This window comes from Antechinus flavipes, chromosome 3, assembly GCF_016432865.1.
Source record: "Antechinus flavipes isolate AdamAnt ecotype Samford, QLD, Australia chromosome 3, AdamAnt_v2, whole genome shotgun sequence".
Lineage (NCBI taxonomy): Eukaryota > Metazoa > Chordata > Mammalia > Dasyuromorphia > Dasyuridae > Antechinus > Antechinus flavipes.
Genome location: NC_067400.1, coordinates 239,757,469 through 239,771,721, shown reverse-complemented (window position 1 = coordinate 239,771,721; position 14,253 = coordinate 239,757,469). Strand labels below are relative to the sequence as shown.

The following is a 14,253-nucleotide window of genomic DNA, read 5'->3' as shown; positions in this document are numbered from 1 at the left end:
GGCAGAAATAACTAATTGAATTTTAAAATTTTGGGAAAATCCCTTTGAGGGAAAAAGGGATCCCATGGCAGTATACACATAGGAATCAACTCCCACTCCCCCCCACCCCCCACAAAAAATGAAGTACCTCTTGGCATCAGAGGAAACTTCTATTTGAACTGGGTATGACAAGACAGTATGGTATTAAATTGTGCTGCTGGTGCTTATCTTTTTTCTCATGTCTTGCCTTCGCTAACTCTTACCCATTCTTCTACTGACAGAGAATTTGAAATGAGGCACTCACTGCTGGCATCTTTTCCTTCCAAAAAGCAGCCATGTACAAGGATGCCCATCAGAAGTGACTGACCTTTTAGTCCCTCTTCTCTCTCCACATAGGAGACAGAAACTTTTGAATTTTAATGAGAAGTAAGGGATGGGGAAAACAATGTAGACAACTTTGTTCTTAGGCTTATTTTTGTTATCAATATTTTAATATGAATTAAAAGCTGTTTCTCCCTTACTGTACTTGTTTTATGTACAACAATTTAACTTTTTTTCCCTGTAGCTTTCGCACCCTAAACAAAAGGGTAGAAAAGTGCCACCTTATAAAATTAAGTTTTAAAGAGTGGGCCCTCTGTAGAACAAAGAACTTTTACAAATATTTATGATCTCAAATTGGAATTGCAGCTGACATTGCTTGCCTATAAGCATGTGGTCACACAGCTATAAAACAAAAGCCCCCTAATTTGGAAGATCATTAAAAGTAAGAAGTAGTAATCTGATAGAATGAAGAGAGTGAGGACTAAAAGAATTCAGCTAGTAGAAGAAAGTCAAAGTGATGGGTTCAAGAATATAAAAAAATTAAGGAACATTGTTGAAGGTCTTTATTGTAACTGCAAGATTAAAACAAACACTTCAAAGATCTCTCTGTCTGCATACACACACACACACACACACACACACACACACACTCATACAAAGTTTAAATAAGTGCTGATAAGAATGAATAGATGCTTAAAAAAAAAAGTGGAATCTTGCAAGTTGCAATTAAAATTAAAAGAAAAGATTTAGAATTGGAAAAAGGTTTGCAAAGGGCTTATTAAATTTTTAGAGATGCCTCTTTGAAAAGTACTCAGTGTCTTCTTTAGTACCTTCCTTCACCCAATTTAAGATTACAAAAAACGAACTCCTAGGACTTGTGGTTAGGTACACTCTCATTCCCATCTCTACCTCACCCCCTTTTTTATCCCAGTTGATAAGGCACTTAGTAAGAGCCTAAAAAAATGTTAGTTAACTAACTGGTAAAGAAGATCTTGTTTTCTTCCATTTGGTGTACCTAGTTTTGCTAAAGGGCTTCTTTTATTTATTTATTTTTTTAAAGCAAGTAGCTTTTCCTAGCCTAACTGTCCTGTCCCCTTAAACCTTATTGTTGTTGTATCTAACAACTTCTTTAGGTATGTGATTATGTAACCAGATTAGGTTAAGGAAACAAAAGGAATGATTTGATTCTTTGCTTAATTTTAAAGAAAAAGAAAATAGTGCCACCATAAAAATTCAAACCCCAGCCAACTGAAAACATGGACCCTAGGGAAGATGGAGATTTTAAATGATATTATTAGTGGTTATAAATCCAGATTTGATTTGGTCATAATTTGTTGTGAAACTAAATTATAATGTGGCCTTGTTCACAGTAAGGTACATTTTCCTATTAAGGTAATTGTAGCAAATCGGAAATTAATGCAAATCATATTTTCCATTCTGCATTATTCTAAAAATTCTGCTCTCAGAAATATATTATCTATGTGATCTTAAGTTAGCTGCTTCACCTCTGGGTTTTTTTTTTTTTTTTTTTTTTTTCTTCAGTTTCCTAATCTGTAAAGGGATAGTAATAATGGCACTCATTTGCCAGGAATGTTAGAATCACATGATTGTGAAGTGTTTAAAATAGCATCTGACATTATAAAAATGTTAACTATTGCCATTTTTATTGTTGTTGTTGTTGTTAAGATTAATGTAATTACTTTGTACTGGGTAAGTCTGTAATTATTATGCTGGTATAACCCTTTATCTGGGTGCTGCTCCGTTTCCTGTACTGAACCTGCTCTGGCTTCAGGACTGCAAAGATATGGAGGGTCACACAGAGCTCAAAGAGGGAAGGGAAAAGTCTAGGAGAACTGGCTATACTTTGATTTGTAATCTTAATCCAGATATGTGATTCACTGGGGAATCATAGGGAGGAATTATAAAATTGAAAATTTTATTAAGACTTAAACTGACATTGGTTTAGTATTCTCCTTTGCTGTATGTGCTTAAAATTCCTTGCTTTTGCAAGTTCATTTAGGTAACCTCAGGTCATTTGGACAAGATTCTGCTTTTGTTTCTTAAAATGCTACTCTTACATTGAGACTTGTACCCTCATCCTTTGTAACTTCATCCATCACCTGTTTTTTTTTTTTTTTTTAAGTTAAATCTTATCAAACTAGACTGTAGTCTAAGATAGACTACATTAAAAGACTAGTGTAGACTGAACTAGTAGACTAGACTAAAAGTCAGCTTCATCAATATAAAACTCCCATTTCTTATGGATTGAATCCATTTCCATAAAATGTCCTATTTTTCCTAACTTGAGTTCTTTGATCATTGAGAGAGGCCATTCTCCTCATTTATTGGTAACTACTATCCTTACTAATAAACTGCTCATATTCAGAACTTTGTCTCAAAAAAAGCCTGGAAAGTTGATATATTGACATATCTTTCTAATTGACATACGAATGCATTATTTCGTTACATTTATCTGGTTAGGAGTCATCCCCCTCAGGCACTACTCCTGGTACTGTAAGCTTCACGGAAGCAGGAGTCTGCCTTACAGAAACTATATACTTCATCCAGAACTGTTCCATATGTGTTCAATTGATTTTGTGGAAGCTGAACTTAAAAGAAGGGAAGGGCAACAATCTTATCCTTTGGTTTCTCTTACTCTCTTGTGTCCATTCTCCCTCTCATTTGTTTATTCTTGCTGTCTCACTCTTTTAACTCTCATCCTCATACGTCCCAGCAGACTAACTGATAAATAGAAAAGCAAAGGCCCTGGCACTGACATTACCAGATGTACATAATAGGCTTCTTGAGTATTATTGCATAATGAGAGGACATGATTTCATGGCTTTATATTATGCATTTAAGCTACTCTAGGCTCATGATTTCTTCTAGGAATATTAGCAGGGGAATTATTATAGATGAATTTGTTGTGGCTATCTCTCTCACTTCATATACCTTTATTTTCTCTCTTATTTTCTTTCCTGTTTATCTCTCTTTTTCTTCTCTATTGCTATGTTGTATTAGTGAGAAAGATTATTTCTTATCCCTACGGTATGGTTGGGAGTAGATGTTGAAATTATGAAGAGTAGAATAAAGTGATTGGAACACTCACATTTGTGAAAGTCACATTTGGAAATTGTTCAGTATTGTTTTAGCAAGAGGAACTCAAAATTGAAACATCTTTTTAACATCCTTTTATCTTAGTACAGAGATATATTGTCATCAGGGACTACTTTTCCATCATAATCTTAATATAATATAATGCTGCCTTTAGAATTTCTTTTATATGATCCCCAGAAAATGGTACAAAAATCTTTCATAAATCACATTAATAAGTTCACCTTGTTAGAGAAGGTTGTGGAGGGGGGGATAAGGTGTTCACTTAATTTTTAAATTTCATTTAAGTCCTTTCAATCATGTCTGACTCTATGATGTTTTCTTGGCAAAGATATTCATGCAATTTGTCATTTCCTTCTCTGTTTCATATTCATTTCCTTCTCTGTTTCATATTACACATGAGGAACTGAGGCAGTTAAATAACTTGCCTAGGGTCACAAAGCTACAAAGCATCTGAGACCAGAATTGAACTCAAATTTTCCAGACTGCAGGCCTGGTGCTCTATCCACTGTGCCACCTAGGTACCTGGTGACTTAATACTTATTAAAATTTTCTTGAAATTATATAAGATATACTTGACACATTATTATAGCAAAAAGGATTTTTCTTAATAATTATATGATACACATATGTGACTCCTGTCTTTATTTCTTTCCTCACAATCTTTTTTTTTCTCCTCTAGATTTTATTTATTTCTAATGTATGGAACAAAATAAGCATTTCCCTAACATATTAAAATAAAAGATGATTTCACATGTAACTGAAAATCTTGTGTACAATTTGGTATTCCTTTTGAATATATAAAAAATAATTCTTTTCCTTTCCTTATTTTCTCCCTTCCATACTTTAGAGATGGCTATCAAACACAAATATGTGTGTGTATATATATATATATGTGAAATCATTTTATATATGCTTCTATTTATCATTTCTTTGTCTGAATGCAAGATAGCATCTTCTTTCATATGTCTTTTGTAGTTAATTTGAGTATTTATAAGTTATTCTTAAAATAATATTGCTATTATTATATGTGACATTCCCTTGGTTCTGCTCATTTTGCTTTTCATTATTTCATGAAAGTCTATACATATTTTTTCTAAAATGTCATCAAGCTTAATATTTCTTATAGCGCATTAGCACTCCATCATGATCATAAGTTACATCTCATTCAGCCATTTGCCAGTTGATGCACATTCCTATTGCTAGATCAAAGGATAGAGACAGTTTAATAACTCTTTGAGCACAGTTCAGATTACTCTCCAAAATGGATTAATCAATTCACAATTTAACCAGCAATAAATTAATTTCCCCATTTTTCTTTTTAATTTTATATTCCAGCTTCTGGCCTCTTCATTCAGTTTAATGATACTAACATTTCAGAGTTGCCAATTGACAATTTTCTCAATCCTCATTCTTCTTGGCCTCTTATAGCCTTTCATGGTGTCAATTATCCTGTTCTCCATGACACTCTCTCTACTATCTGGCCATCTTTCCAAATTTTTTACATCTTATTCACCAATATTTACTCTTCTTTTCAGTGACACTGGTCTCATGGCTGTTGCATCTCTTGATTTTAGGCATTTTCTCTGTCTGCCCACCATACCTGGTCTGGAATACTCTCCCTTCTTTGTCCTAACTACTGACCTTCCTGGCTTTCTTAAAATCCCAAGTAAAACCTTATTTTTTACAGAAGGGCATCTCCAATCTCCTATTAATAATTTCAGTACCTTTCCTTTGTTAATTATTTCCTACCTATCTGTATATAACTTGCTTGTATATATTGGTTTGTATGTCCTTTCTTTATTCTTTATCTTTAGATTGAGTTCCTTGAAGCTTCTTTTTGTATCCCAATTATTAGTGATTATTAGTATATTTCCTGACATACAGTAGATACTTAGTAAATATTGATTGATTGCTCCTCCTAAAATACAGTTCTGATCATGTCCCCTGCTACAACTTCCAAGTAAACTCCAGTGAATCACTATTACCTAAAGAATCAAATACAAAATCCTCAGGTATTCAAATCTTTTTATAATTTGGCTCCTTCATATCTTTTCAATCTTTTTTACTTTATCCTCACCCTCACTATTGTTTTTTTGATCTGCTTCATTTTTGCACCTTCCTCTCCTTTCATCATCAGCAAGTTCTTCCTTTAATTTTTGTTAAAGAAGAAAACCACATTTCACAAAATTAACTGTACTTCAATTGAATATGACTATTTGTTATGATCTGTACTCATAAAGAAGGAATTGTGATGCATTTTTCCCTCACTTTTTTTTCCAGAAACAAACTTGATCATTGTAACTGTTTAGAATTTTAGTTTTGTTCCTTATTTCTATTTCCATTGTTATAGATATTCCTTTTCTGATTCTCTTTATGATTCTACATCAGTTCCTTTTAGCCTTTTCAAACTTCTCTGAAGTTTTTTTTATTCATTATTTCTGCGGCACATTACAATGTACATACGTATATATGTATGTATTTATATGTATAGAAATATGTATTTTTAGGTAAATTTTTTTACCTTTTTCTCTGTCTTCATTGGGTTTTTTATTTGACAGTATGAGCTCCAGTTTAAAATTAAGTTTAGACATCTTTAAAATATAATTCCAAGTTGTTTTTTTTTTTTAATGGTTTGATCAGTTTATTTATGTGCCTGCCTTTTTTTCATCATCTCCACAATTATATACTATGTTTCTTATTACCCATATCTTTGTTATTCTGTTCCATAGGCTCAAGCTATGAAAACTACTTGATCTCATTTTCTATTTTTTATTACAAATGTGACATTTAATATTCCAGTCATGATTCCATTTTGAGTTTATTGTGGTATATGGTGTGACATGTAGTTCTAAATTGTTTTCTAGCTTTCTCAGCAGTTTTTGTCACATAAAGAATTCTTTTTCAAGGACTTTGTTTTGAGGTATATTGTGAACATTAAGTTACTGAATTTGATTTCTTTTTTTTCAGATTCTTGCTTATTCAGTCTGTTTCATTGTTTCAATTTTGTATTTTTTAGCTAGTAACAAAATTTTAATGATTACTATTTTATAATATAGTTTGAGAGTTACACATGCTATTTCTCCCTTCATTCCTAATTTTAAAAATTATTTACTTTGAAATTCTAGCTTCTAAGTCTGTAAATCAGTTTAGGTAACCTAAACTTTAGGTTTAGTTGTGAATACTATATCCAATTATTTATTTTTCTTAATATATCATCTTAAATAGTGTTGGTAGTAATACTTAGATGTTTTGAATATGCCTTATAGGTTGACTCTATGATATTTTATGCATTTTTATTTCTAATGACTTTTTATGATTTCCTCCTGAATTTTATTATTGTTAAGAAAAGCTGTTATTTTCATTTATTTAAATCCTATTATATTACCATTGTTTTTAATATCTTTTCCTAATACATATTTTTTTAAAATTAATTTAAAAATTGTTTACAACCATCACACAATTAAATCTTTGATAGAATGCACTTAAGGCATAAGCCTTAAGTATATTCTTGAAAATACTTGTATGAATTTTGTTATATTTTCTCATTGTTAGAATTTATTTTCATCTCTTTTTTTACATACCCTATATGTCAAACTGTAAATTTATGAAAAATATACTTTAATGCAATAGAGAGGTACTCATATAAAGAATTCTGTGGTAAAACTTTTTGTAATTAGCTTTATAAAAATTTATTTTAAACTTTTTACATATCTTTATTCTTTATTGTGACCTAGAGGTGATCCTAGATTCTCAAAGGCATGGCAAGCGGACTATCAAAGTTCAGAGATGAATTCATCATCATATTAGCCTGAAAGGGCTGAATTTCTCAGCCATATCAATTCTTAAAAATAATTTACTAAGAAAGGGTCTTTGAAATGTTTCCACATCCTCCTTTTCTCCCCTGAATCTTTGTTCTTGAAGTATTAAAGTATATTTTTTCATTGAAGAGACAAACACCTTTATACATAATACATAATTAACTAGTATATTGGAAGACTCAGGAATAACATGAGTAATTGAAATTTTAACAGATAAAACCTTTTTTCAGATGACTTATCAAAATATTTAGTTTAACTTTATTTGCCTACCTGCAAAGAAATAAGAGAAGTTATAAATGATTTGGATAATTTGTTAAAATGAATTATTGATCATTAAATAATTTAAAGTTGGTTATAGATTAAAAAAATTTAAAGCAGCATTAAATTATTAATGATTCGGGCCATCTACTCTATTTTTGTGTGAGTCCAAAAAACAGCTTTAAAAATTTTCTTTCTTTTGATTCTTTAATTTTTTAAATGTACAAATATTTAATTTTAACATTGGCTTTTTACATTTTGAGTCTAAAAGCTTTGGGGATATAAATTTTGAAAAGGAATACTCTTTGTTCCTTCAAGAGTTATATTTGTTCTTTTACTGATTTCTGTCCATCTTCAGCCTCAGTAGCCTTCAGTAAGCTTATTTTGCAGGCTTTAATCTTAGCATTAAATTCAAAATCTTTAAGCTACAATTTACAAAAGTAGGTTAACATTTTAGAATAAATATCATTGCCATCATATTCTATTCTGCTTATCTACTATTAATACGTATAATATTTTCACAGGATAGATCAACATTTGGATTATCCATCAGAAGTGCCTAGACTTAATAGAAATATATTTGAATATAAGTTGTTAATGAATTGAATTCAGTTTACATGTTGACATGTAAAGCTTTGGGGGAGGGAGTGAAAATATTTTGACTTAATTTATCCCAGATCTTTACTTAATTTTACCTAACTTCTTTTATTTTATTATCATAGGAATCCTGAGACGTGTGATGAGGGAACAGTATCTACTTACTGAATGAAGATTTCAGCTTCTTGCTACTGTGAACCTGTTTATTAAAGAATTCACCTGCCTTCCCTTAGTTAAAATTTTATCATCTTCATAGACTGGGTTTTCTTCAAGTTTTCCTGATTCCTTTTTATTAGAAGAATTTCTGGTCAGAATGTAACAGTTGATCAATGTCTGATTGCTATACAAGACAATAGACTAATATTCCCTTTCTAAAGTTATATCTTATTCACTCTAAAAACAATCTTTGACATAAATAGAAACCAAGTCCTTGTTGAATACTTTTATTGAACATGACTCATGGAGAAGAGCTTGGCTCTGATATGCACCAGGATCCTATTGTTTTAACTTACCTAGAGGGATTACTAATGCATCAGGCAGCAGCAAGGTCAGCTACTGTAGTTGACAAAAAGTCTACTGGGCACAGTGGAGAGGATCAAAACTTCAAGATTTCTGGAAATATATTTCCCACCTGTCAAAATAATGGTCCGAGTCTCAACACAAATACTTATCAGGGATCTGGCATGCTACATCTCAAAAAAGCAAGATTATTACAGTCTTCTGAGGACTGGAATGCAGCAAAGAGGAGGAGGTTGTCTGATTCAATTGTCGATTTAAATGTAAAACAGGAAGCTTTGCTAGCTGGCATGGTTGAAAATGTGCCTAAAGGCAAACAGGATAGCACATTACTTGCCTCTTTGCTTCAATCCTTCAGCTCTAGGCTGCAAAGTGTTGCTCTGTCACAACAGATTAGGCAGAGCCTCAAGGAGCAAGGGTATTCCCTTAGCCATGATTCTTTAAAAGTGGAGAAAGATTTAAGGTGCTATGGTGTTGCATCAAGTCACTTAAAAACTCTTTTGAAGAAAAGCAAAAGTAAAGATCAAAAACCTGATAATGTATCTGATGTAACTAAAAATCTAATCAAAGATGGATTTATAGAATTACCTCACACTGGACAGAGTGGAGCAAAGGTAATTAATGAACCCTTGTCATGTGCTGCAAGACTCCAGGCCGTTGCAAGCATGGTAGAAAAAAGGTCTAGTCCTGCTACTTCACCTAAGCCTAGCGTTGCTTGTAGCCAGTTAGCATTACTTCTTTCCAGTGAAGCGCATTTACAGCAGTATTCTCGGGAACATGCTTTAAAAGCACAGAATGCAAATCAGGTGGCAAGTGAAAGGCTTGCTGCTATGGCTAGACTACAAGAAAGTGGCCAGAAGGATCTTGCCCATTTTCCATTGTCAAAAGGATTGTCAAGCCATCTTAATGGTCAAGCAAGATCATCATCAAATAAGCAAGTAGCTGACAAAAACGTTACAGCTTTTCAAAGTCCAATGGGAATCCTTCCATCTCCTCCCAGAAATGCAGAATATAAGAGCACATTGGAGAGAAACAATTTAAAACCAGCTGCCAATAATAGTTTGCTTTTACATCTTCTTAAAAGCCAGAATATAACTAAACCAACTAGTGGACATGATCAGAAGGAGAGAGTTAGCATTTTTGAGGATAGTAGTACACCCACAACTATTGATGAATATTCAGACAATAACCCTAGTTTTACAGAAGATGACAGTAGTGGTGATGAAAGTTCTCACTCTAACTGTGTCCCCATAGATTTATCTTTCAAACATCGAATTGAAAAACCCGAGTCCAGCCAGCCTGCCTCTCTAGATAATCTTACTCAATCCTTGCTAAATACTTGGGATCCAAAAGTTCCAGGTCTCAATGTCAAAGAAGATAGAGACACCTCCAAAAATTCTAAATTGAATCCTCACCAAAAAGTAACACTTCTTCAGCTGTTACTTGGACATAAGAATGAAGAAAACCTAGAAAAAACAACTGGTTCTCAGGGATCACATAGTAATGTGACAAAATTCAGTGCACAAAGTAGTAAGCGAACTCCTGTATTAGAAAGCCCCAACGTAAATCAAGCTACTCCAGTGAGCACTCCACCTTTGCTTACATCTGTAAAAGCAGATTCACCTATAAACCTTTCTCAACAGTCTCTAGTCAAACACGGTTCACCCCAGTATGTTGGTAATGTTCAACCCAAAAGACTGATGAATCCAGCATCTAAACACTTGATAGATCTTACCAAAAATAAAGAATTGCAAGGAACTAATAAGCCCAACCAAAATGACAGTGCACAAAATTCTACAACTTTCAGTGCCAGCAAGCTGTTACAGAATTTGGCTCAGTGTGGAATGCAGTCTTCTGTATCAATTGAAGATCAAAAAACAAGCAAACATCTGTTAAATGTAAACATAGATAAACCTGTAGGTTTGATTGATAGACTAAGTAGTCCTCTACTCTCAAATAAGCCAAATATACTTGAAGAAAATAATAAAACATTCAATAATCAGTCAGCAGTTTCTGAACCTGGGCTCTCTGGTTCTGAAATAGAAAATTTGCTTGAACGACGGACAGTTCTTCAGTTACTACTAGGAAATCCCAACAAAAGTAAAAGTGAAAAGAAGGAAAGAATTTCTTTAAGAGATGAAAGTTCCCAAGACCATGCAGATAAAGCTTTAAATGAGCAAATATTAACTGTAAAAATAAAATCTGAACCTTGTGATGATTCACATATCTTCCATAATTTGAATGTCCATCAAAGCCAAGATGCAATAAGTAACAAATTCTTAGGTGTGGTTCCTAATCTGCAGAGAAGTGCAGCTGCTTCACCAGCATCTGAGGACTTCAAATCAGAGCCTCTTTCACCTCAGGACTTTTCTTTTTCTAAGAATGGCTTGTTAAGTCGATTATTGAGACAGAATCAGGAGGTTTACTCTACAGATGACCTGGACAGAAGTCACAGGAATAGTGAACTGACTCTTTTAGAATCAAAGAGTCTTTATACTGTTCCTAAGAAGAGGAAACTTCATATTGAACCTTCAGAAAGTCCATTTAAAAAAAAGATGAAAAGTCATGTTTCTGATGGTGCAAATAATCATAATCCTTCTACAGAATTGTATGGGCCTTTGCTTAACAAACAAGAAATGAAATGTAATAGAAATGATCTTGAATTTAAATATCCAGCATGTCATGGTTCAAATAATGAACATGAAAATAGGAGTTGGTCTAGAGATGGTAAAGGCTTTAATGTGTTGAAACAGCTGCTTCTCTCAGAAAATTGTGTGAGAGATTTGTCACAGCATAGGAATAACACTTTAACAGATGTTAAGAAGAAAGGAAACAAAAATAATGTAATCAATAGCAAATCTGAATTTAACATTTCTTCTTTAAATGGAGTTATGAATCATTCTAGTCAACTCAATAATTGTATAGATAATGGGACATTTTCATATCCTGTAGCAGTAAGGAGCCCTGCCAGTTCTCCCTTCCAGTGCTCTCCTGAGCACTTGGGTAATGCAGTATCTAGACAAGAATCTGGGCAGTTAAGTGTGTGTCCCATTCCCAGTGAAAAGGGTCCCATTAAGTGGGTTATTACAGGTATGGATAAAAATGAATGTGAAAAAGACTCACCAAGACTGACTAAAACCAACCCAATTCTGTATTACATGCTACAGAAAGGAGGTAATTCTGTTAGCAACCAAGAAGCACATGACAAGGACATTTGGAATGAGTCATTTGCAAAAAATGCTTCACAGGTCACAGTCAAGGAAGAGTTGCTTCCTGCTGCAGAAACTAAAGTTTCTTTCTTTAATTTAAGAAGCCCTTACAATAGCCATATGGGGAATGTAGCTTCCCACCCACATAATACAAATGGAGAAGTTTATGGACTCCTGGAAAAAGTACTAACCATAAAAAAAGAATCTGAATAAAATCTGCCATCAAGATTTGAATCTTTGTAAAATTAATATGAACTTGAATACTTTATAAATAAGAGCATGAGTTGAAAATAGCATGTTCTAATTGAATTTATTTTTCTTCATTTGGAAAATTATTGGTTACTGGTGATGGTTAAAATAGGCATAACTCCCTTTTGCTTTACATTAGCTATCACAGGAAAACTATTGAACAAACAGTTGGTTGTATAACACTTCTTTATGCATCTGACAGCACCTGTGAGTAGTTTGTGAATGAAAATTTTTTTTTCAACTACCAGTAATTTAAATACACATAAATTAAAATGTAAATCTGAATCCGTGATAACAGTAATTCATTTTCTTCCAATTTGTGTACTATGGTACTGAATCTCACTTTGGGGAAGCATAACAGAGCTAGCATTTTACACACACACACACACACACACACACACACACACACACACACACACACACGTGTTTTTTAAAGACTTACTTTTAAAACAGTAATTGTTCAATGGAAAAACATAGTGCCTGCTTACTTATTACTCAATCCAAAAAAGAAACTTGAGAGATCTGTTGAAAGTTTTCAGTTACTCAAAAAAATTTTGTTTTAAATTTTACAGGTTTTTTGTTCAATACTTTTAATTCATTTCTCCCCAACTTCCCGTCCTCCCCTGTAGCATTATCATATTTCCTTCATTATATATTTTCTTTTAAATCTTGAGTACTATTTAATCAATATGAGTTATAGGAAGGGGAGGAACTGATAGCTCTTTTTAAAGAAAGAATCTTTAAATTTTTTATTTCCTTTACATCCAATTGCATTCTTTGCTTTTAAAAAATTGAGAACTCTGAAACATTGCTTATAATATGCTTAATGTTTGGAATTTCTCAGAAATGATATTTTGTAACAAGATCAAAATGCTTAAATTTCTGTCATTTTCACATTTCAACTTGCCTTGTTTGCAAATCATAATTATAACATTTCCTTTGATTGTCATGATTCTCCTAAGAATATAGAACAAGATTATTGAAGCCAGTATTACTTCCTAAAACAAATTTTACCTGGATATCAACACCTTAAGGGTGCCTTAAGGTTCACACAGTATCCTTAACATCTTTGGAAATCTAGGTTCAAAACTTTTTTATAATAATAAGTTGAGGTAGGAGGGCTTATAACCATACTATTTGGTTACTGTCTCAGGAAAACCCACTGTTTGTCTCAATTAGCTATGTCTGCTTATGTGACCATAGAGTGAGAATGGATCTACTGCAACCCCAAACTGAGGTACTTTGGTTAAAATATGGCTTGCACAATTTAAGGATAACACAGTGATGAATTTAGAAGTGGGAAGCCCCTCAAAGACCACCTAGTCCAACTTCCTCATTTTATAGACAAGGAAACTGAGGCCTGGAGAAGTTAAATGACTTGCCTGGGGGAGGCGGGGGGGTCTCAGATAGTAAGCATCAGAGGCAGGATTTGAAACCAGGTCCTCTGATTCCAGAGCCAGCACTCTTTCCACTGTACCACACTGCCTCCACTTTTACTGAATATATACGTAACTTCCATGAGAAGCAGTCACACAAGAAAATTGCTAACATTTTATCGAAACCCCCCCCCAAAAAATAACAGCAGATTTAGTCTAAATGATAGGAAGCACACTGGGATAGCTAACAAACATCAAGAAATGCAACCATTAGTTCTGATTGAAAAGTAGATCTTAATTTTATTTTCATGAAGCTTAATATTTTATTGAGCTATAGAGTTCAGGAAGTTTGCATCTTTTAAAACAACTAACAATTATAAGCTCCCTTTTTACAACCCAGGTTTCAGTTACCATATTCTACCCCAAACTTAGGTATTTTGTTTTGATTTTAAGTATGAGCCATTTTAGTAACTGGCCCTGTAAGGACAGAAACTTGTGGTGCAATTAACCATTAATTAGAAGAATTCTAATTTAGGGTGTTACTAAAGTAGTTTGATAATTTTTATATGAAAGATTCAGTATAATAAATATAAGAAAAGGGGATTTACTCTACTTATTGAACGTCTGTCTAAAGTCTTAAGTAATTATTTTTCTCAAAATGATTTGTAAATAGTTATGGAATCTATAGAATAATAGATAACCTAGAGTAAATAATGGGCTATATCAGGGTGACATGGAGGCATGCACTTTTCTTATTGTGAAATGAGAATTGTTCTAATGGTCAGTGAATATATGCATGGAGAATGTGTTATA

The 14,253-nt window shown here is 33.0% G+C and overlaps 1 protein-coding gene across 1 annotated transcript in view; it reads left to right on the top strand.

Moving 5' to 3' along the window:
* The window catches only part of NRIP1 (nuclear receptor interacting protein 1), a 139,632-nt gene extending 127,523 nt beyond the window's left edge, over positions 1 to 12,109 (top strand). The window contains exon 3 of the mRNA XM_051984748.1: positions 8,216 to 12,109. Coding sequence (XP_051840708.1) covers positions 8,543 to 12,028 — 3,486 coding nt within the window. The 5' untranslated portion in view covers positions 8,216 to 8,542 and the 3' untranslated portion in view covers positions 12,029 to 12,109. The remainder of the gene's footprint in view (positions 1 to 8,215) is intronic.
* Positions 12,110 to 14,253: the final 2,144 nt, after the last annotated feature.